Source organism: Stegostoma tigrinum, chromosome 29 (genome assembly GCF_030684315.1).
Source record: "Stegostoma tigrinum isolate sSteTig4 chromosome 29, sSteTig4.hap1, whole genome shotgun sequence".
In the NCBI taxonomy this organism is placed as follows: domain Eukaryota; kingdom Metazoa; phylum Chordata; class Chondrichthyes; order Orectolobiformes; family Stegostomatidae; genus Stegostoma; species Stegostoma tigrinum.
Window position 1 is genome coordinate 15,660,046 of NC_081382.1, and position 23,600 is coordinate 15,683,645.

At 46.9% G+C, this 23,600-nt stretch overlaps 1 protein-coding gene across 3 annotated transcripts in view; it reads right to left on the reverse strand.

The window, feature by feature from the left end:
• Positions 1–23,600, reverse strand: part of LOC125465534 (pappalysin-1-like) — a 316,341-nt gene that overhangs the window by 195,705 nt on the left and 97,036 nt on the right. For all 3 annotated transcript variants that reach the window (XM_048559167.2, XM_048559166.2, XM_048559165.2), the window contains exons 9-10: positions 18,248–18,339; positions 898–1,094 (exon numbers count right to left, since the gene is read on the reverse strand). In XM_048559167.2, the coding sequence (XP_048415124.2) occupies positions 898–1,094; positions 18,248–18,339 (289 nt within the window). The remainder of the gene's footprint in view (positions 1–897; positions 1,095–18,247; positions 18,340–23,600) is intronic.

Genomic DNA, 23,600 nt, shown 5'->3' on the forward strand with positions numbered 1-23,600 from the left:
GGACTTGTTGGGCCAAAGGGCCTGTTTCCACACTGTAGCGAATCTAATCTAATGCCAAGACATATATAAATCAGTGCAGAGTGTTGGCAAGGGTAAGAAATAAGAAGTTAAGCCAGTCCATGGGGTCTTTGGTTCTTTTAGATGCACAATTAACTGCCACATAAAAGCCTCATAATGCCTCTGCCACAATTCTGCACCTCGAGGGGACATGTGGGCGACCTAGCCATTTTGACAGCTGCCATCGGGCAGGATAAGAACCATCGCCTTTGGTAGAGTTCCTGTGCCCACTGATGACGGCCCCTTTATGGGTCCCAAAACCCCCCCACCCTGTTCCTCTCTAAGTCAATGCCCCCACTCTGAAGCTGGGATTTTCAGGTCAGATTGCACAACAGCCCTCTAGGGCAGGATATCTTGTCTCTGAGAAGTGGAAGTCTCACTTGTGATTAAGTAAAACTGCTCCTTGTGGTAATGCCAATATGGGACAGCCAGATTTCATGTCAGAAAAGTACAAATTGTATTTATCGATTATGGGCTGGAGAGTGGAGAACAGACTATGTAGCCATAAATCCATCCCATTTCTTTGCTCATGATGGATGCATATGCATCTCAACAAATATTGGAATTCAGAAATGAAAATGTACATATGTGGCTTTGTTGTACTATGCTCCATTTACAATTTTGTTTCAGATAGTCTCAGAATGGGGTTGCACACGTTTAATATGTTTGTAAGGCAGCCTTTTCTCAGCTCTTTAAATGAAAGCATGAGACTATGTGACATGAACCAAGTCAGTGTCCACATAAAAAGACTTGTGACCTGATGAATGCATGGAGCATTTGATGCATTGTAATCAACAATATTCACCAAATGTAAGCGTACAGTTTTGACATTTTCTTTACCTTTGTTGCAGCAGGGTGACCAATTATCACCCATCCAGGACAGGACTGATCATCATGGTGTGAAACAGTGACGTTACTGGCCCACTGATCCATAAAACCGTTGGGCGTGTAGAGACCACAGTCCCGTACGCTTGTCATTTTCTCAAAGTCTTCGCAAACACCATCACCATCATGAAAATAACATCGACTTGGTTCATCTGCAGAGAAAAAGACCCAAATTGTGCACAGGTCAATAAAATCAAGAATCCTATGAATTCATCTACCTCAGTCCCTGCAGTTTTATATACTCCTTTTGTTTTGAGCTTTTTCTTCAGACCATGAAGAACTTGTTTCCTTTTTGCAAAAATCTATAAATCTGATTGATAAAAAACTGCTGTTAAAGGATGTTATGAAACCATTTCTGGAAAGGAAAAATTGCAATTAAACCTTGAAATAATGCAAACAAGCTGCCAAAAATCCTTCACAAAAACAAATTGCCTGCCTATTCACTTTTAGTCGTGCCTCTGAACCTGCAAACTAGAGGCTCAAGATCATAGGTCCAAAAACTGAGGAAAAAAATAACTAAAATCAGGGCCAAGTCATTTTGTTGTATGGATCACCATAAATATTCAGATAATATTGTAGCACTTAGTGGAAAAAAAGTCTTTTGATATATTTAAGGCAGACATAGATAGATTCTTGCGAAACAAGATCTTGAAAAGCTAATGAGGGAGGCAGACATTTGGAATATTCCAATCAGCCATGATCTGATTGAATGGCAGAGCAGGTTAGATAAATTGAACAGACTGCTCCTGCTGTGAAGTCACATGCTTGTATGTAACGTTACCTCCTTGCTTTTAGTAAATTTAATACAAATTTAGTTTCCTTCCACAGAAAGAGCTTTGTTCCCATATGTCTCAATTATATCAATTTGCCAGTCATTGTAATGTGATGATATAACTTAATCATTAAACTGTGTACTAACAAAACACCCTAAATGTTAATCTGGCTCTTGAATGGAGCAAGGAATTAAATTAAACATTTTAGAGTTATTCTGTCCCAAAAGCCCCTTTTAATAGCAACCAAGTAATTCAAACTCTCTTTTTGTTGCTAAGGCTTGCTGAATTTTTGAGGATTATTTTGAGATCTCTGTTGATTTTCCTATTAAAAATTGCTAATCAGTGTCTTCAACTCCCATTGAACCAACATTTTTAGTATTGAGAGATTTTGAAAAGGCAACTTCTTAAAATTTCCGAGGTCTGCTCTAAGGTAGAAGCAAAGTGGAAGAACCTACAATTTATGTGTAAAATCAGCCTGTCCCAATATTACAGCAGAGGCTGCCATACCTTAGGTTAGCAGATGTGAAGCTGGAAAAGCACAGCAGGTCAGACAGCATCCGAGGAGCTGGAAAGTCAATGTTTCGGACCGAACTCTTCGTCAGACTTTCCTCCTCCTCGGATGCTGTCTGACCTGCTGTGCTTTTACAGCTTTGCATCTATTGACTCTGGCTTTCTGCAGTCCTTACTGTCTCCAAGCTGGCAAATCTTGTTTTTCCTTCCCCGTTTTGAGCGGTCTTCTACGTACGGTACATCAGAGTAAAACAGCAAACTGACAATGAATATTTCATTTTTGCTAACGTTGTTTTGACCCTAATATGTAGAATAGTTTTTAGACTCTGGTATTTCCCTTTGAAAATAGAAGCAGAAATGTCTGATCACTGACTTGTTTCTTTCAGCATTAGATGGTACTGAGAGATTTTCCACTCACAAAAATGAATGTGCAATTCAGTCACCTGCTGCTTAAAGGCGCCCATGTGCTAAATAAAACTCATTAAAATCAACTGCATGACAGGAAACATATTTGCAGGATACAGACTTATCTATGTCACCAGTCATCCTTGTGTTAAATATTCTCATTTACCTATTATCAGTAAGAACTCCTATTTATACAATCTGTTTTGAATTGGAGGAGCACTGCAAAGTTCACAAAGTCTGCAGCGCTGATGAAAGCCGCTCATCCTCTCTTCCTGTTTTTAAACCAAACTTGAAATTGATTTTTGTGTAAGTGTCAACACTAGCCTTGTATTTAAATTGCTTCCCTTGTTCCTATGTGCAGATTTTGTGCCAACAGTAATGCAAGTTGAATAAAAATAAATGTTTTAGTAACTGACAATGCAAACAATATTTTTTTAAAGTGTGTGTTTTTTTGTAATTTGCACCATGCTCCCATATTATTACCCTCACTGGTAGTATATGGAAAAACACAAGCTTGAATCAGTAAATAATAAAATACTCAGGTGTTTGTGCACACGAGTTTTTTTAACACAATCCTACTACTAATCAGAAAAGGACATTTGAAAGCCCAAGAAGTTTTGTTTTCTGTCAATCAATGGACACAGTTTGTGTTTCATTTATCACACTGGACTTATGCTTAATTTTTTGCATACATTTTTGCCTTACAAGATCAATATATTGTCTGATAATAAAATGTGAGGCTGGATGAACACAGCAGGCCAAGCAGCATCTCAGGAGCACAAAAGCTGACATTTCGGGCCTAGACCCTTCATCAGAGAGGGGGATGGGAAGATGGAACTGGAATAAATAGGGAGAGAGGGGGAGGCGGACCAAAGATGGAGAGTAAAGAAGATAGGTGGAGAGAGTATAGGTGGGGAGGTAGGGAGGGGATAGGTCAGTCCAGGGAAGACGGACAGGTCAAGGAGGTGGGATGAGGTTAGTAGGTAGCTGGGGGTGCGGCTTGGGGTGGGAGGAAGGGATGGGTGAGAGGAAGAACCGGTTAGGGAGGCAGAGACAGGTTGGACTGGTTTTGGGATGCAGTGGGTGGGGGGGAAGAGCTGGGCTGGTTGTGTGGTGCAGTGGGGGGAGGGGACGAACTAGGCTGGTTTAGGGATGCAGTAGGGGAAGGGGAGATTTTGAAACTGGTGAAATCCACATTGATACCATATGGCTGCAGGGTTCCCAGGCGGAATATGAGTTGCTGTTCCTGCAACCTTCGGGTGGCATCATTGTGGCAGTGCAGGAGGCCCATGATGGACATGTCATCAAGAGAATGGGAGGGGGAGTGGAAATGGTTTGCGACTGGGAGGTGCAGTTGTTTGTTGCGAACTGGGCGGAGGTGTTCTGCAAAGTGGTCCCCAAGCCTCCGCTTGGTTTCCCCAATGTAGAGGTTGCCGCACCGGGTACAGTGGATGCAGTATACCACATTGGCAGATGTGCAGGTGAACCTCTGCTTAATGTGGAATGTCATCTTGGGGCCTGGGATAGGGGTGAGGGAGGAGGTGTGGGGACAAGTGTAGCATTTCCTGCGGTTGCAGGGGAAGGTGCCGGGTGTGGTGTGGTTGGAGGGCAGTGTGGAGCGAACAAGGGAGTCACGGAGAGAGTGGTCTCTCCGGAAAGCAGACAGGGGAGGGGATGGAAAAATGTCTTGGGTGGTGGGGTCGGATTGTAAATGGCGGAAGTGTCGGAGGATGATGCGTTGTATCCGGAGGTTGGTAGGGTGGTGTGTGAGAACGAGGGGGATCCTCTTAGGGCGGTTGTGGCGGGGGCGGGGTGTGAGGGATGTGTTGCGGGAAATACGGGAGACGCGGTCAAGGGCGTTCTCGATCACTGTGGGGGGAAAGTTGCGGTCCTTAAAGAACTTGGACATCTGGGATGTGCGGGAGTGGAATGTCTTATCGTGGGAGCAGATGCGGTGGAGGCGGAGGAATTGGGAATAGGGGATGGAATTTTTGCAGGAGGGTGGGTGGGTGGAGGTGTATTCTAGGTAGCTGTGGGAGTCGGTGGGCTTGAAATGGACATCAGTTACAAGCTGGTTGCCTGAGATGGAGACTGAGAGGTCCAGGAAGGTGAGGGATGTGCTGGAGATGGCCCAGGTGAACTGAAGGTTGGGGTGGAAGGTGTTGGTGAAGTGGATGAACTGTTCGAGCTCCTCTGGGGAGCAAGAGGCGGCGCCGATACAGTCATCAATGTACTGGAGGAAGAGGTGGGGTTTGGGGCCTGTGTAGGTGCGGAAGAGGGACTGTTCCACGTAACCACGTAACCCTCTCTCCCGCAGAACGGGCAGCCCTCCGCTCCCTCCGCTCCAACCCCAACCTCACCATCAAACCCGCAGACCTCAACCTCTCCACCCCTCTCACCCACTCCAACCTCTCCCCCGCAGAACGGGCAGCCCTCCGCTCCCTCCACTCCAACCCCATCCTCACCATCAAACCCGCAGACAAGGGTGGCGCAGTGGTAGTATGGCGCACTGACCTCGACATCGCCGAGGCCAGACGCCAACTCTCCGACACCACCTCCTACCGCCTCCTCGATCATGACCCCACACCCGAGCACCAAACCATCATCTCCAACACCATTCACGACCTCATCACCTCAGGGGACCTCCCACCCACAGCCTCCAACCTCATTGTTCCCCAACACCGCACGGCCCATTTCTATCTCCTTCCCAAAATCCACAAACCTCCCTGCCCTGGTCGACCCATCGTCTCAGCCTGCTCCTGCCCCACCGAACTCATCTCCACCTATCTGGACTCCATTTTCTCCCCTTTGGTCCAGGAACTCCCCACCTACGTCCGTGACACCACCCACGCCCTCCACCTCCTCCAGGACTTCCTATTCCCTGGCCCCCAACACCTCATATTCACCATGGACGTCCAGTCCCTGTACACCTGCATTCCGCATGGAGATGGCCTCAAGGCCCTCCGCTTCTTCCTGTCCCGCAGGCCCGACCAGTCCCCCTCCACCGACACTCTCATCCGCCTAGCTGAACTCGTCCTCACACTCAACAACTTCTTTTTTGACTCCTCCTACTTCCTACAGACTAAGGGGGTGGCCATGGGCACCCGCATGGGCCCCAGCTATGCCTGCCTCTTTATAGGTTACGTGGAACAGTCCCTCTTCCGCACCTACACAGGCCCCAAACCCCACCTCTTCCTCCGGTACATTGATGACTGTATCGGCGCCGCCTCTTGCTCCCCAGAGGAGCTCGAACAGTTCATCCACTTCACCAACACCTTCCACCCCAACCTTCAGTTCACCTGGGCCATCTCCAGCACATCCCTCACCTTCCTGGACCTCTCAGTCTCCATCTCAGGCAACCAGCTTGTAACTGATGTCCATTTCAAGCCCACCGACTCCCACAGCTACCTAGAATACACCTCCTCCCACCCACCCTCCTGCAAAAATTCCATCCCCTATTCCCAATTCCTCCGCCTCCGCCGCATCTGCTCCCACGATAAGGCATTCCACTCCCGCACATCCCAGATGTCCAAGTTCTTTAAGGACCGCAACTTTCCCCCCACAGTGATCGAGAACGCCCTTGACCGCGTCTCCCGTATTTCCCGCAACACATCCCTCACACCCCGCCCCCGCCACAACCGCCCTAAGAGGAACCCCCTCATTCTCACACACCACTCTACCAACCTCCGGATACAACGCATCATCCTCCGACACTTCCGCCATCTACAATCCGACCCCACTACCCAAGACATTTTTCCAACCCCACCTCTGTCTGCTTTCCAGAGAGACCACTCTCTCCGTGACTCCCTTGTTCGCTCCACACTGCCCTCGAACCCCACCACACCCGGCACCTTCCCCTGCAACTGCAGGAAATGCTACACTTGTCCCCACACCTCCTCCCTCACCCCTATCCCAGGCCCCAAGATGACATTCCACATTAAGCAGAGGTTCACCTGCACATCTGCCAATGTGGTATACTGCATCCACTGTACCCGGTGCGGCTTCCTCTACATTGGGGAAACCAAGCGGAGGCTTGGGGACCGCTTTGCAGAACACCTCCGCTCAGTTCGCAACAAACAACTGCACCTCCCAGTTGCAAACCATTTCCACTCCCCCTCCCATTCTCTAGATGACATGTCCATCATGGGCCTCCTGCACTGCCACAATGATGCCACCCGAAGGTTGCAGGAACAGCAACTCATATTCCGCCTGGGAACCCTGCAGCCATATGGTATCAATGTGGACTTCACCAGTTTCAAAATCTCCCCTTCCCCTACTGCATCCCTAAACCAGCCTAGTTCGTCCCCTCCCCCCACTGCACCACACAACCAGCCCAGCTCTTCCCCCCCACCCACTGCATCCCAAAACCAGTCCAACCTGTCTCTGCCTCCCTAACCGGTTCTTCCTCTCACCCATCCCTTCCTCCCACCCCAAGCCGCACCCCCAGCTACCTACTAACCTCATCCCACCTCCTTGACCTGTCCGTCTTCCCTGAACCGACCTATCCCCTCCCTACCTCCCCACCTATACTCTCTCCACCTATCTTCTTTACTCTCCATCTTTGGTCCGCCTCCCCCTCTCTCCCTATTTATTCCAGTTCCATCTCCCCATCCCCCTCTCTGATGAAGGGTCTCGGCCCGAAACGTCAGCTTTTGTGCTCCTGAGATGCTGCTTGGCCTGCTGTGTTCATCCAGCCTCACATTTTATTATCTTGGAATTCTCCAGCATCTGCAGTTCCCATTATCTCAATATATTGTCTCATTAGTTTCACGCCATGGTACTGATTATTACCACGAAGCAAGATCAAATTCTACATTGGTCAATATGAAGATCTCCAAGATTTATCAGAACCCCATTTTCCAGCTTAAATATTCAGTCCTTTAATGACTGTGTACTGGTTGTAGTCTGCGTTTCTTAGAAGATGCACAGCAGCAATAAGGAAAAGGTTCTGCATGAGCACCTCCCGAACTTGTTACATCTATTACCGAGGTGCGTAAGTACAATAAGCAGCTGAGAGTGCTACTAGCTCGTAAATCTGCTCCAGGCTCACACTATCCTAACTCGGAAATACATTGTTCTTGCACTGTCAGTGGATTGAAATTCTGGAACTTGCTGTTTAAAAGCACTGTGGGAGTGCCTTCACCACATGAACTGCAGGAGCACAAGGAGGTGGCTTACTACAGTCTTCTCAAGGCCAAGGAAGAACAGACAATAAATGTTGGTCTTACCAGCGACATCCACATCACATGAGGGCGTTTTCAGATTCTGGCTACAAAAATTCTGTGGCCTTAGTGGTTGCAATTTAGAAAATTTAAATTGTTACTTCATTGAGATCTTTTATATAATTTAGCCATAGTATGATAGTTTTCGCGATGAGAGAACAGACATGGGACAAATTTGAAATATTGTTAAGTTCTGACAATAACAGATTGGTCCAGCTTATGTTTTCAACATCAACTATAAAGTAAATAAAAGTAAGCACTAAATTCTTCTGGGAATGGGAGTTTTGCTGATTACAAAGCCAGGCTACAGAAAGCCTGAGCTTTAATTCCCAGGCTGTCTGGAATTTGATGACCTTGTCTGAGGAATAGCAAACTTGCTGAATTAGTCAAAGGAAAATATGAGGTGAAGATTCTGGTCATGATCACTATACAGTGGTATCCTTCCAGAAATTGAGCATGTATGAGAGATGTTGAGTGGGCAAAAACTTGGCAGGTGCAGTCGACAGTGGGAACATGTGAGGTTATGCACTGTGAGAATAGAGGGGCTGAATGTTATTTAAATGGAAAGGGACTGCAGAAAGCTACAGCACAGACTTTCTCATGCCTAAACCATTGTATAATAAAACTGTATATAAGTTCAGCAAGTACTCAGTAAGGCAAATGGAATTTTGGTCTTTATTTAAAGGGAATAGAGTAGAAAAATAGGGAGGTCTTGTTAAGGCACAGTTAGGTCACTGCTGTAATATTGTGAACAGTTTTGGGCCTCTTTTCGAAGGGAAGATATCCTGGCATTGGAAGCAGCCTAGAGAAGGTTCATGAGGTTGATCCAGGGTACAGAGGGAGAGTCTTATCAGGACAGCTTGAGTAGGTTGGGCCTGTATTCATTGAGGAATGAGAGGTCACCTTATTACAATACTGAAGAATTTTTTGGGGATTGACAGGGTAGATGTGGAGAGATTGTTTCCCATGAGGGACAGTCTAGGACCAAAAGGCATAATCTCAGAATAAGGGATTGCACACTAATGACAGAGAAAAGGAGGAATTTCTTCTCTTTGAGGATAGGGTAGCTATTCAATACTTTTATCACAGAGAGCTGTAAAGATGAGATGATTAAGCATATTCAAGGCTGAGAGAGACAGATTTATAATCATTAAGGGAATCAATGGTTATGGAGAAAAGGCAGTGAAGTGAAATTGATCATTGTCAGGTCAGCCATGATGTCATTGAGTGGCAGGCTAGACTCAATGGGCTGAATGGCCTACTTATCCTCCTATGTCGGATTGTCTTATAGAGGAAGGACACTGCATTGTTGGAAACTCTTCTGACACTAAGCTTGCATGTGAAGAAAGGCAACTTTTGTGAGGTATCAGAAGGCAGCAGCAGCCTTTGTGGCCGAGAGGAGGGAGTGAGAAAAATGTTGGCAGAGACAAAACAAGAATTCCACTTCTAATTTTTTAAATCACTGATTAGTGAACACTTGGCACACAGTCCTAACCACATAAAAGAGTTTGTAAATTAAATAGACCAGTGCTAATTAGCAGGACACACAGGAGTCCTTTCTTTCATGTACAAGGCCCTCCTAACCTGAGAGGAATAGAACACATTGATTTGGAGCCAATCTACCATCTGCTGAGAAAAAGAACAGGAAATGACATCACCAATGCAGAAAATGACATCACCAACCCAAGGAAACCTAAACAGATAAATAGAAAGCGGGACATAACACCAGCGCTTCATTGGAGGCTCACTGTTGATGTTACTTAGAATGGTGACGAAACGTCTGGGAATGAACCTTCCAGCTCAGTGAATCAGCTTACATCCAGAACAAAATAAAGACTCACTCTTTTGTGGACCGTGGAGAGGAGAGCATGACTGTGTTGGAGGTGGAAGGAGGACGTCGGGTTGGCTGTGCACCCTTGCAACTGGTGGATCTTAATGCTGGCTTCGGCCGAACGCTGGTTCAGGGGAGCAGCCAACCTGCAACGATGGCTGCGGTGAGTGCTCGTGCCCCAGGTCAGGGAGTCCAGAACACCATCCGCATTTCCGTGAAGAAGGTGGATGAAGGTGCACCTGTGGGCAGCACCTTCTTCGTGAAGAGGGTCCTGTTGGACTGTTGTGGTTTCGCTGCTGCGGACATTTACTGCCTGCAGGATTTCCCTGGAGGGGGTTTTTACGGTGTGACCTTCAGGAGTGCCAAGCTTTGCGAGCGCTTCCTGGAGGTTTTCAAGGAGAAAGGAGGTGAGGGCCCCCTCTCTGCACTGACCGCTGTCCCGCTGTTCGTGATGCCAGCGCAGAGGAGCCGTATGGTGACTGTACACATATACAACCCGCATGTGCCAGCAGTTGATGTCCTGACCTTCCTCGTAAGGTACGTGAAGGTGGAAGGGGACCTAACCGACATCATGGATCCCTTCGGGATCTGGACCAGTAAGAGGCAGGTCAAGGTGACGCTGAGGACGGGCGGGGACGGAAACATCGTACACCCACCGTCCAGCTTCGTGATCAGCGGGAGCAAGGGCTACCTGACCTACGCAGAGTAACCTAAAGTCTGCCATGCCTGTGGTAGGTCAGGTCACGTGGCGGCCGACTGCAAAGCCACCATCTGCAGGGAGGAGGGACACCTTGCAAAGGAATGCCCAAAAGAAAAAAGCTGCAACCTTTGCGGGGAGGCGGGCCACCTCTATAGGGCATGCCCGCGGCGGGGGACCACCTACGCCCAGGTCGCCGGCAGGGGCAATGCGGGGAAGAGGAAGGAGGAGAGGAAGGCACCAGGGGCCTGCAAGGACCCCCCTAATGTGCACGAGAGCCAGGTCATGCAGGAGGGTCCAGCCCCGCAGGATGGACCCGAGACCAGCAAAACGCCCCTGCATGCTCCGCTCCCCCCCGACAACCCGGAGTCGATGGATGAGGCGACAGGTGACCCAGGGGAGTGGACGATGGTCCGGAAAGCCAGGAGGAAGGTGCGTCGGCGGGCCCAGGCACCGCAACCATCAGGCAGGAAGAGGCAGCTACAGGGGGGCTATGAGAACTCCTCTGACGAGGGAAATTCGGAGGAGGCCCGCCCAAAGCAGAAGCTAAAGATCTCAAGGGAGAAGGAAAGCAGCACCATGCTTCCAGGTGATGGGAGGCGTCCTGAGGCTCCCTCCGACACCCAGCCACGTGCCACTGGGGCCCTGGAGGGCCCCACAGAACTTCCAGGCGGGAAGGAGGAAACAGTGCGTCCCCAGCCTGACCCAGAGCCGGACTCTCCTGCCTCCGTACCCCCGACGGGGGGATGCCACCCGGAAGGCAGCACGGACAGTTTCCTGAGCCCAGAGAGCGTCCAGCAGTTCGCCCAGGCAATGGGCATGAAGGGACAGATGGAGGGCCTGGACCTTGGACTTGGGGAGGGTACTGTGGTCACTGCCCACATTGGGGGTACGAGTTGCGAGCATTAATGTGCGCAGCGTCAAGTCCACCGCAAGATATGTATCCACGTTGGCCTACCTGACCACCATCAAGGCGGACCTCCTGTTTCTGCAGGAGTGCGGGATACTGCACCTCAGCAGGTACGGGAAATGGTCTGGCGCCTGGACCTGTGGGCCTTCGATCTGGTCGGGGGGTAACGACTGTCGCTCCTCGGTCCTGGCTATTCTGCTGCGGGGGCACAATTTCACCATCTCTCAAGTTCAGGAGGTGGTGGTGGGGGCGCCTCCTAGTGGCTGATGTCACCTACAGGAACGCTTCCCTGAGGCTGATCAACGTGTACGCCCCAGCGGTACGGAGTGAGCGGTCGGCCATCCTGCTGGCTATGTCCAGGCCGGTCGTCCTAGGCGGAGACTTCAACTGCATCATCGATGCAGATGGAAGATCCGGCGTGGGGACAGCAGGTGGGGGGAGTCAACTGGACGTCACGTCCAGATTCCTGATGGGCACGGTGAAGGATGCCAAGCTGCTCGACGTCTTCAGCACCCCTGCAGACGGAGCGCAGTGGAGGTACACCTGGTCGCGGCCAGACAGAGCTATCCGCTCAAGGATAGACTTCCTGTTTGTGTCACGGGTATTCTTCGTCAGGTCTACCAGCGTCAAGCTGGTGTTCTTCTCTGACCACTGCATCCTGCTGGCCGACTGTCACTTACAGGACGACCAGTAGGCTGGCAAGGGGACATGGAAGCTCAACACGACTCTGTTGACCCCAGAGAATGTCGAGGAGCTTAAGAGGGAGTACGCTGGTTGGAGAACCGTGAAACCCCTCTTTGAGTCTCCGGGCGACTGGTGGGAGACGGTGAAGGAGAACACCAAGACGTTCTTTGTCCTCAAGGGTGTTCGGAAGGCGAGAGAGAGGCGGGGAAAGCTGTCGCGACTCCAGAAAAGGGTGCAGAACCTGCTCCTTCTGGAGTTGATGGGGGTCGATGTCACGGAGGACCTCCACGAGGTGAGGGGCCAGCAAGCCTCGCTCTTCGCCATGGAGGCCTCCAGGATAATCTTCCGGTCCAGGGTCCGCTCCGTGGAGCAGGACGAGATGTGCTCGCGCTTCTCATTTCAGAAGGTGCACAAAGAGAGCTCTGTGCTGAGCCAGCTGAAGGAGGATGATGGCTCGGTGACATCGTCTCGGCCCGACATTTTGAGGATCAGCAGATCCTTCTATGCCGGACTGTACGACGCGAAGTCCACGGACAGCATGGCCTCCGAGTCGTTCCTGTCGTCTATCACGGAGGTCTTAGACGACGACACGAGGGAGTGGCTGGACCGGCCGATATCCCTGGACGAGCTGACTGCAGCCCTGAAGTCCTTGGAGAGGAATAAGACTCCTGGGAGTGACGGCTTACCGGTCGAACTGTATTCCGCTCTGTGGGACCTGGTCGGCCAGGACCTGCTGGAGGTGTACGATAGTGCGCTTCGGGCAGAGGAAATGTGCAAGTCCATGAGGAAGGGCATCATCACCCTCATTTACAAGAGGAAGGGGGAGAGGGAAGAAATTAAGAATTGGCATCCCATTTCACTTTTGAACGTGGACTACAAAATCCTGGCCAAGGTCATAGACAACCGGGTCAGGTCTGTCCTGGAGTCGGTGATTCACCCTGACCAAACCTGTGCTGTGCCGGGCAGGAAGATCGCTGAGAGCCTCGCGCTCATCAAGGATACGATTGCTTTCGTGCAGGACAGGCGGGTGGACACCTGCCTCGTCAGCCTGGACCAGGAGAAGGCCTTCGACAGGGTCTCTCATGCTTACATGAGGGATGTCCTCTCCAAATTGGGGTTCGGGGAAGGCATCCACAATTGGATCTGGCTGCTCTACACCAACATCGTTGCGCAGTCTCGATCAATGGGTGGGAATCGGACAGTTTTACCGTCATATCTGGAGTCAGGCAAGGCTGCCCGCTCTCTCCTGCCTTGTTTGTGTGCTGTATGGAGCCCTTCGCCGCATCCATCAGGAAGGACGTGAGCCTGAAGGGCGTGACTATCCCAGGCAGCGGAGGCCTGCAAGTCAAGACCTCCCTGGACATGGATAATGCCGCCGTCTTCTGCACCGATCGTCGGTCGGTGAGTAGGCTGTTGGACATCTGCGGCCAGTTTGAACTGGCCTCGGGTGCCAAAGTCAATATGGGTAAGAGCGTGGCCATGTTCTTCGGGAACTGGGGCGACCGCTCCTTCATCCCCTTCACCATCAGGACAGACTACCTGAAGGTGCTGGGTGTTTGGTTCGGTTGAGCTGGGGCGTGCACTAAGATTTGGGAGGAGCGTATCACCAAACTGAAGCAGAAGCTGGGCAGGTGGATGCTCCGGTCCCTCTCCATCGCGGTTAAGAACCTGGTTGTCAGGTACGAGGGGCTTTCGGTACTCTTGTATGTGGCGCAGGCCTGGCCTATTCCCTGGACCTGCGCCGCTGCGGTCACCCGGGCCATCTTCCACTTCATTTGGGGGTCGAGGATGGACCGGGTCCGCAGAGATACCATGTACAAAGACCTGGAAAATGGGGGAAAGGACGTACCGAATGCCAACCTTGCCCTGACGGCTACCTTTGTGTGCGGCTGCATCAAGCTGTGCGTAGATCCTCAGTACGCAAACACCAAGTGTCACTACTTACTGAGGTTCTACCTGTCCCCGGTGTTGCGAAGGATGGGCCTGGCCTCGTTGCCGCAGAACGCTCCGAGTAGTTGGACCATCCCGTACCACCTGTCCTTCGTGGAGAAATTTTTGAAAGGAAACACCTTTGACCACAAGGCCGTCAGGCAGTGGTCAGCACGTAATATCCTCGAGACCCTTCAGGAAAAGGAGAGGGTGGATCCCGTCGTGTGGTTCCCCAAGCAGACTGCCAAAGTCGTTTGGCAGAATGCCTCATCGCCAGAACTTTCAAACAAGCACAAGGACATTGCTTGGCTGGCGGTGAGAGGGGCTCTGCCAGTGAGATCCCTTATGCATCCCTGGAATCTCTGTGCCACTGCACGCTGCCCTCGAGGTGGCTGCGGGGGGGACGAGACTGTCGATCACCTCCTTCTGGAGTGTGCCTCTGTGCAGGAGGTCTGGAGGGGGATGCAGTGATATTTGTCGAGGTTCATCCCGAGCAGCTCCGTGACATGGGACTCCGTGCTCTGCGGGCTGTTTCCTGGGACACACACCGAGACCAACATCAACTGCGCCTGGAGGACCATCAATGCGGTGAAAGACTCTCTTTGGTCTGCCTGCAACTTGCTGGTCTGTCAGCTGAAAGAACTGACCCTGACCGAGTGTTGCAGACTGGTGCACTCCAAGGTCCAGGACTACGTGCTGAGGGACGTGCTAAAGTTTGGGGCAGCCGCTGCCAAGGCGCAGTGGGGAAAGACCACTGTATGAAACCCCTCCTCCAGAATAGAAAAAAGGGCCCTATCTGGTAACTGGGCCCAGCTGGCACCTTTCCCAACTGGTCAGGGGGCCAACTGGGATTGTGCAGGGTGACGACTGCCGGGGTATTTTCTTTGCTTTGTTTTTTTTTTCTTTTGTTTTGCTTTTTTCCTTTAGTTGGTGTACGTACCCCCTGGGTAACCCGGAACGGCTTGTCTGACTGGGTAGGTGTATAAATGTTTTATTTTTTGTACATTCTATGAATAAAGTATGTTAGCGAGTTTTGAGAAGATTTGTAGCTCAGGTTGAGGTTCTGGATGTGAGTTTGCTCGCTGAGCTGGAAGGTTAGTTTTCAGACATTTCGTCACCATTCTAGGTAACATCATCAGTGAGCCTCCGACGAAGCGCTGGTGTTATGTCCTGCTTACTATTTATCTGGTTAGGTTTCCTTGGGTTGGTGATGTCATTTCCTGTTCTTTTTCTCAGGGGATGGTAGATTGGCTCCAAATCAGTGTGTTTGTTGATGGAGTTCCGGCTGGAATGCCATGCCTCCAGGAATTCTCGTGCATGTCTCAGTTTGGCTTGTCCTAGGATGGATGTGTTGTCCCAATCAAAGTGGTGTCCTTAACGAACGTCATCTACAAAATACCTTGCAAGAACTGTGACAAACACTACATTGGACAAACTAGCAGAAAGCTAGCCATCAGGATACATGAAAATCAACTAGCCACAAAACAACATGACCCAATATCACTCGTATCCTTACATACAGATAAGGAAGGACACCACTTTGATTGGGACAACACATCCATCCTAGGACATGCCAAACTGAGACATGCACGAGAATTCCTGGAGGCATGGCATTCCAACCGGAACTCCATCAACAAACACATTGATTTGGAGCCAATCTGCCATCCCCTGAGAAAAAGAACAGGAAATGACATCACCAACCCAAGGAAACCTTACCAGATAAATAGAAAGCGGGACATAACACCAGCGCTTCGTCGGAGGCTCACTGATGATGTTACCTAGAATGGTGATGAAATGTCTGAAAACTAACGTTCCAGCTCAGCGAGCAAACTCACATCCATAAAGTATATTTTTGCAAATTAAAAAAAAAGTGACAAAACGTCTGAAAAACTAACCTTCCAGCTCAACAAGCAAACTCACATCCAGAAACTCAAACTGAACTACAAATCTTCTCAAAACTCGCTAGATCCTGAAACACTCAATACTTAAAGTTGTTTTTTTCATACAGGAAGACAAGTGTGATACCTTATTTAAGTGCAGCAATTTGGGACAGACAATTATCACGACATCAAGCGTCTGGACAGCTGTGTAGAGATCTGATGAGAACTGAACTGACAATTTCAGCAAAAGGCCAGCAAAATGTTACAAGAATCAAATATTAGTGAGATATTCCCCTGAAATCAAGGGATAGAGGTGCTGGCAATCAGCGGCAGCATCCAGCGAGGCATTCATTGCTGGTGGAAGAAGTCTCCTTAAGAGTTCCAGCAATGTCGGGACAAATGATGCTGGATGGGTGGGGGAAGTGGTGCCATGCTGCCTGCAGGGTTGCAGATGCTGGGAATACTGCATTGCCACAGGGACCATTGGAACTGGGTTAATTGCAATAGTGGCAGTGTTCATTAATTGATGATTTGAGGGCCTCAGTTGACTGTGGGGGTGGGAATATCAGCCGTGGGACTACCTGCCTAGAGCTTAACTCTGCTCCCTTCCCAACTCTACCAGGGTTTGTCTGTCCCGCTGAACCAAGTGTCCTTATTGCCTCCAAGCTTGCCACCTCCAGGGTCACAAGATTCCTTCCTGATGTCTTTTCATAAATTGAATAGATGTCTGTTAATCTCACGACTGAAGTAGAGTATTGCAAAAATCAAGAAGATGTCACTCAATTAATGAGTAAAAGCAAACTCTGATTAAAAGTCTTTCTTTCTCTTAGTCACAAAAAGAATCTTTCATAGCTGCCAAAATTCAGAACACATAAGCAAATGAATAGTGTGCGCCAGGTTAATCCACCTATCTAGGTCAATATGGCTGACTAAGTTGGTGCTGATTAAATAACATCATATTGCTTTGCTGTGAAAGAGTCTTTGAATCAGGTTTGGATTTGGACTATAGCCTTATTTTGGAGAAACTTGAGTAATGTTTGGTCTAGGAATTGGTGACAATGTACACACAAGGGAGATGAGGCTACTGATTGAGAAAAGTGCAATTTACTCTATAATGATGTTTGGTCACAAAAATCACCAAGACTGAACTGACAAGGAGATTACCACTTCAGGGAATGCCAGGTCTAAGTTGCCAACTGTTCACCATGCTTTCAATGTGAAATTTGCCAGAATATAGATTAGATACGATTACATTCGAGGGAGATGAAAGGAACAAAATCCAATTGGATTACAGCAGTATCTGTCTTTGAATTATGATTGCATTGCTGATTCAGAGGAAACCAATTCTGTTATGAAATGCAGAGGGAGGAAAGTACTATGTATAGAATTGAAAGTTTAAGTTTCCAGATTGTAATCACCTGCGGAATCCCTCATACACATGTTTAGAAATTACATTGAATGAATGATTGAATTAAATTGCAAAGCTTCAAAAGACCTTGGTTCTTTCCTTTTGTAGTTTCATCTTCCTCTGATATAAGTTGTCTTCATCACTTCAATTTTCAATGCAAGTATCAGACAGTCTAACAACGAACCTGCTGCTGCTCTCGGATATCTTAAAGGTCATATAGACCTCTTGATAGGAAGTGATGGACAGACACAGTCGCAGGAATAGCATGGTAGTAGCAAGAACTGCAGATGCTGCAGTCAGAGACAACACAGTGTGGAGCTGGAGGAACACAGCAGGCCAGGCAGCATCAGAGCAGCAGGAGAGTCGACGATTCAGGTCGGGACCCTTCTTCAGAAGGGGGGAGTGGGGAGGGAGCTCAGAAATAACTAGAGGGAGGAGGGGTGGGGCTGGGGGAAAGTAGGTGGGATGGCGAAAGGCTTTTGAGCTTCAGGATGGAGGCGATTACCAGTGGGTTGCAGTGGGAGAGAGATCCACTGAGGTCTTTCTAGAGGGAGGATACTTCTTCAAAGTGGACATTTTTGGAAGTTTTGAGCGTCAGAGGAAATTTTTGAGCTTCAGGACAGAGGAAATTCTCACCAATGATTACCATACCATCTTCCATCTTCCTTCCCCCAGCCCCAACCCCTCCTCTCTCTAATTACTTCCCAGCTCCCTTACCCCTCCCTAGTTCTGAAGAAGGGTCCCGTCCTGAAACATCGGCTTTTCTGCACCTCTGATGCTGGCTGGACTTGCAGTGCTCCTCCAGCTGCACACTGTGTTGAGCAATCATACTATGTTATTTACAGTTCATATTAAATTAAAATATTATCACAGTCATTATTGGGTTTCAGCAGAGCAGACTCTTAAGTAAGCACCAGCATAGACTTTTTACATCAAGAATATACTCCCACACGTTAGAAACGTCACTAAATGGCTTGAGCCATCAAACAATTTGAATTTTTCCAAGTAATGAAAAGATCATTAATCTAGCAATGACTAATGTGACAGGATACCTACCTATGCAGTTGAAAGATGGTTCCTGGCGACATAAACTGGAGCAACCATCGCCATTTATTTTGTTACTATCATCACATTCTTCTCCCAGGCTCCTGGAATCACATCATAGAATGAAGATGAGTAATTAATGAATATGAATTATTGCAGAAGTTGCTGGCATCCACAATTTCTGTGATATTCTCTGCAGGTTTAATTATTGCATGGCATTCTTTTGACATATTGCTGTTTTGTCTTTGCAGAATAGGTCTCTAAGCATTTTCTTCAAGATTTATGTTATGTTTAAATCCTACCAATCCACTTGAAGTGCAGTGTAGAGAAAATGAATGATAGCTGAGGCTAACTTGATGGTATCTTTGCTTCTATGTATCCAGCTACTGTGGACTTAACTAATTTACTAAGTAGTGCCAATGCAGTTACTTCTGATAAACTCACGCTTAACAGGAAGTGTCTGAAAGAAAAAGCCTGACTGTTGTACTACCTCTACATGGGAATGGTTATTTACGTGGTCAGCCAAAATCCTCCTGTCACTGTCTGCTTCCCTGGCGAGGAAATAAGCATGAGATTTTTGAAGTGCTTTGAGTCTGAACTAAAGGAAAGCTTGGATCCAAAGCCAGTCATATTTTAGTGATTAAAAACCAAAATAACTGCAAATGCTGGAAATCAGAAGCAAAAACAGAAATTTTTGGAAAAACACAACAGGTATTGCAGTAGCTGTGAAACAAAGTAAGAGTTAAAGTTCTGGGTCCAGTGACCTCACTTCAGAGGCGAGGATTGCTGGGAAAATGTTGTTTTTTATGTGGAAGATCAGGTAGGGAGAAGGGGGTAAGGAGTAAATGATAGAGAGATAGAGCCCAAAGAGAGAAAAGACCATTTGGACTGACAAAGGAGCAGATAACAGTCAGCCGAAGAGAATGAATAACTATAAATGGGGACTATTAGTGGCTAATAATGGGTTGTGTGTAACAGCAGACCATGTAATAACAAGGTCTGGTGAGTGGACATTCAGGCAAGGTGCCTCAAACCCTAAAATTATTGAACTCAACATTGAGTTCAGAAGGCTGTCGACTTCCCAAGTGGAAAATGAGGCGCTGTTCTTCCATCTTGTGCTGAACTTTGCTGCAGCGCTGCAGCAAGCCTGAGACAGAGGTTGGCTAGGGAACAAGGTGGTGTGTTGAAGTGGCAGTCAACTGGGTTGCTCAGGGTCTTTATTGCGGACAGAATCTAGGTGTTCTGTGAAGCAGTCATTCAGCCTGCGATTCGTTTCCCCAGTGTAGAGGTGACCGCGTTGTGAGCAGCGAATGCAGTAATTTTACTGATTTATTGCAACGTTATAAAATTCTCTTTGGTTCCTGAAGCCAAATACGTTTTAATTGATGCCCAAATTGGTTCAGTGGATGAAGGTTATGGACAGCCTTAAAGAAGCATTGGATAGAGTGCATTTTGCCAATAATTTTGCTCATAAGTTAAGATTGTCGACAGTGAAATATCACATCTAAGCTCATAAGTACAGCATGACATCAGAACGGTTTTAACTCAGCAATCTGTGCTGACTTCTTCATCGTGCACCAATTACAGTATTGGTGTAGTTGGTACATCTCTATGTGTTAATTTATAGTAACGTCATTGTCCTTGTAACAAAGTGGTTACTGGGCCACCGTAGGCCAGACACTCTCTCTCTGCCTGGAACTAATTTTCAGTATTAATATTAATAATATCAATAATTTGATATTAGTAGGAAACAGGTTGGCACAGCATCATGGGCCAAAGGGCCTGCACTGTGCTGTTCTGTTTAATGTTCGATGTTCATCTTCAATTCAGTGCCTCAAAACCCATGTTAACAGCTTTTCTCCTAAGCAAGAGTGCAACAAAAGAACCGCTCGATGGCACTGGTATGAAACAAGCCCTGTCTGGAGTACTGGGATTGCTGACACATACATACTTTGAAGAAACAGCTTAGCATTTCCAGAGTCAACTGCTGAATACAGTGTACCGGTCAGGACAGGTATCCCACGCACAAAGCTTTGGATGTACACTTGACTGTTGCATGGTGAATCAAATGCAGATTACTGAAATTTCTAAAATCAGTGCCAATTCAATGGGCTGCATCCTGTGACAATATAACAGCACCTAAAATCTGTACCTACACCTCTTGAATCATGCCATAATCAATCTGAATTTACCAATTGAGGAGGATGTCTGCAAGCTTCCAGAAATACCCAAAATCTCATGGGACTGGACTAAAACTCTGAAAATGTCTTTACTTAAACCCAACAGACCCTGTATCAGCCCTGAGTTAGTTAACATCCCAAACAAACAACCAATTGTCGATCCCTCAAAATACACACCCGAGTTTCAAACTGCCCTCAATGAGGTTTCAAACCATCCCTGATTTGATACATGCAACTGTACATACATGTATCAAAGTATCTATTTATCTAGTGGACCTCCCTGCGTGTACATACATCATACATGTGTATGTATCTGTTTATTGTATAGAAAAATACACTAAATTAGGAATTCAGTTAATGAATAAACCAACTGAGATACCCTTGAGTGGCTCTGAACCTTTCAATTGGATTAGTGGGCTGCTCCTTGCTGTTAGTTGGAGGGTTGTTTTTGCACTTTTCAGTTCGAAACATTTTTGTGGCTGAACTGGCAGGTATTGTGAACTGATAACTGATAAATGGTGTACCTGGGATCACAGTGGATAATGAGCTCAAAGGAGAACTTTCATTGAAATGAAATTCCCACCTTGAGAAAGAAACAGGAGTAACTGAGAAAATGGGTGAATCAGGGTCAAAGGACGTACAAAAATAGAGATGAGGAGAAGGAGAGAAAAATCGACTAGGAGGGAGGGGAACATAAGACAGAAAGGTCAAGTCAGAAAACATTTTTCAAAAAAATAATATCCATTTTAAAGTGTCCGGGAATAAAACATGTGTGAAGAACTGAGATGTCATAGCTTGAATTGTCAAGTTTTGGGGTTAGATAAGTTGATTAGCACTGCATTAACCATTACCACAGCATTGCTAGGGTATTAATACTGTTAATAATTGGATTTAACCTGTGTGGCAACTTTAATCAGCAATTCATGTGCAAATCCAGCACCTTCTTAGAAGTAAAGAGAGGACTAAAGGCAAGATGTTGTTTGCGCAAAGCAAACAGTGGAACGAACAGAAATATCTGGATATTTGCAAGTCACAGCATATCACTTAATCCTTTGACTGTGGGGGCTGAATGCATATTAGAAACAGTGTGCGTAGTTACCATGGCGTTATCTTTCCAACAAGATCCAGTCCAAAGATGTGGCAGATTTTCCACTTTGAACCCAATAAGCCATGATCTCACTGAATTGCACAATAACCTAAATGGTCTATTCCTGTTCTTTTTCCCTTACTTCCTACGTTAGATTTATATGATCCTTCTGATAAATTAACATGGTAAAAATTGTTTCTCCCTTGAGTTTTCTTCTTCAAGCTCCTTTCCATTTCACTAAACACAGTATCTGCTATAGATGGCCATGTTTAATAGTACAATATTAAACTTTAGAAATAATTTAAAATATTTCTTTACATATTTTAAAATGTGAAATTGGTAAAGTTCGATTCACACAACTGAAAATGAATTTATCACTTTAAAAAACTATCTCTTGATGTTAATATACCAACAGTGAACAACCCAGATCTTAAATGACTGAAAATTATTTTGTTCCCTTCCCCCGCAAAATTTCCAGCTTAATTTTTACATCTTAATTGAAGACCTGCTAATGAACACCAGAGTGATGGAAACTCCCAGTGGTGATTAGCCATAACCCAAGGACGGATTTGATTTGTGAGTTTGTTTCTAGGCGATGTTTTAAAAGCTAACCCTAAAGATCATGGAAGCTCAAGTTGCACCAACGTAATACCACGTAAGCTTCAAGTTCCCTAATTCCTTTCTGTGGGTTATCACATTGTTGGGGTAATTGCACTAAAAGAAATACCAAAATCAAGTGGAAACCAATAGTAAGAAATTATTTAAAATGCAATTACAATACAAAGTAATAATTTGCTGAGACTTTGTGATTGTCAGATTGAAGGATAATTTACAGATGAGGGAATTGTTACAATATCTTGGTTCTGCTGACCTTATCTGTTTTTTTATTTATGATGAAGCTGTGATATCTCTATGGGAAAGATAATTGGAATTGGGATAAATATCCAGTGAATGTAATCTACACGCCATTAATCATTGCGACTGTTCAAATCCAACAGTCTTTTCAATTCTCAGATATTCTGTGTTCCATCACTTCAACACTATCTTTAGATAAAATGTGTCAGGGAAGGATTAGTGAACTATTTCTGCCTCTGGATATTGGAAACTGTGGCATTAAGGATCATCTGACTCATTGAATGAATATATTGAAGGCTAAGCTCCAATTGAATGCACTGCTATTTAATTATTACAATTTGAACTGCACTTACGCCAAAAATTTCTCATGCCTCCCCTAGAAGTTCCAGTTTGTGCAGCTGCCTGTCAAAGTTTACCTTTTTGGATACAAAATTCATAAATTTTCACCCACCTCACAGGGCCCATGAATTGTCTTTACACGTGTGCTATGATGCCGTTCTCTAGCAATGAAGGGACCTGTCTATCTCACCTTTGCAATTATTATCAAATGTTGAGTAAAAAATAGAACTTGCATTGTCAAGGGCACATTTGAGCACTGCTGCCTCTAGAAATGATGCTGCATCACAGAAACTACACAGGTACAATTCCATCTGGATCTCGACGATTAGGATTTAATTATACAAACAACCAGAGGAGGGAATACCCTGGGATACAAATCTGTTGGAGCCCTCAGCTTGGGTGTTATTCCAAACATGGACTACACTGACATACCTATCAGATCAGCTCAATTCATCCTTGAGCAAACATTTTGGAACTTAATGACCCACTTTCAGGTAGCACACCTGTTGAGGCCCAACATATTTTGGCTGGTGCCAATTCTTGAACAGGAAACGTCCAACAAAACAAAAAAAAACAAGGCTGAGTGAACCTCTAGGCAATTTTCCTTTTGAGCAGTATTTGATTTAAGGATTGATAGCTTCAGTAGCTCAGGACCTCAATGTTCTAGTTTGAATTTACAATCTACAAGACCAAAGCAATTTCAGAGTCTCATAGATCATAGAACCTGTACAGGCCCTTCAGCCCAAGCCAAACCTCAGAGCATCCCACCCAATCTACATGTCCCTCTGGCCAATTTAGCATGGGCAATTCACCAAGTCTGCACATGCTTGGACTGTGGGAGGAAATTCATGCAGACACAGGGCGAATGTGCAAACTCCACACAGGCAGTCACCTGAGGCTGGAA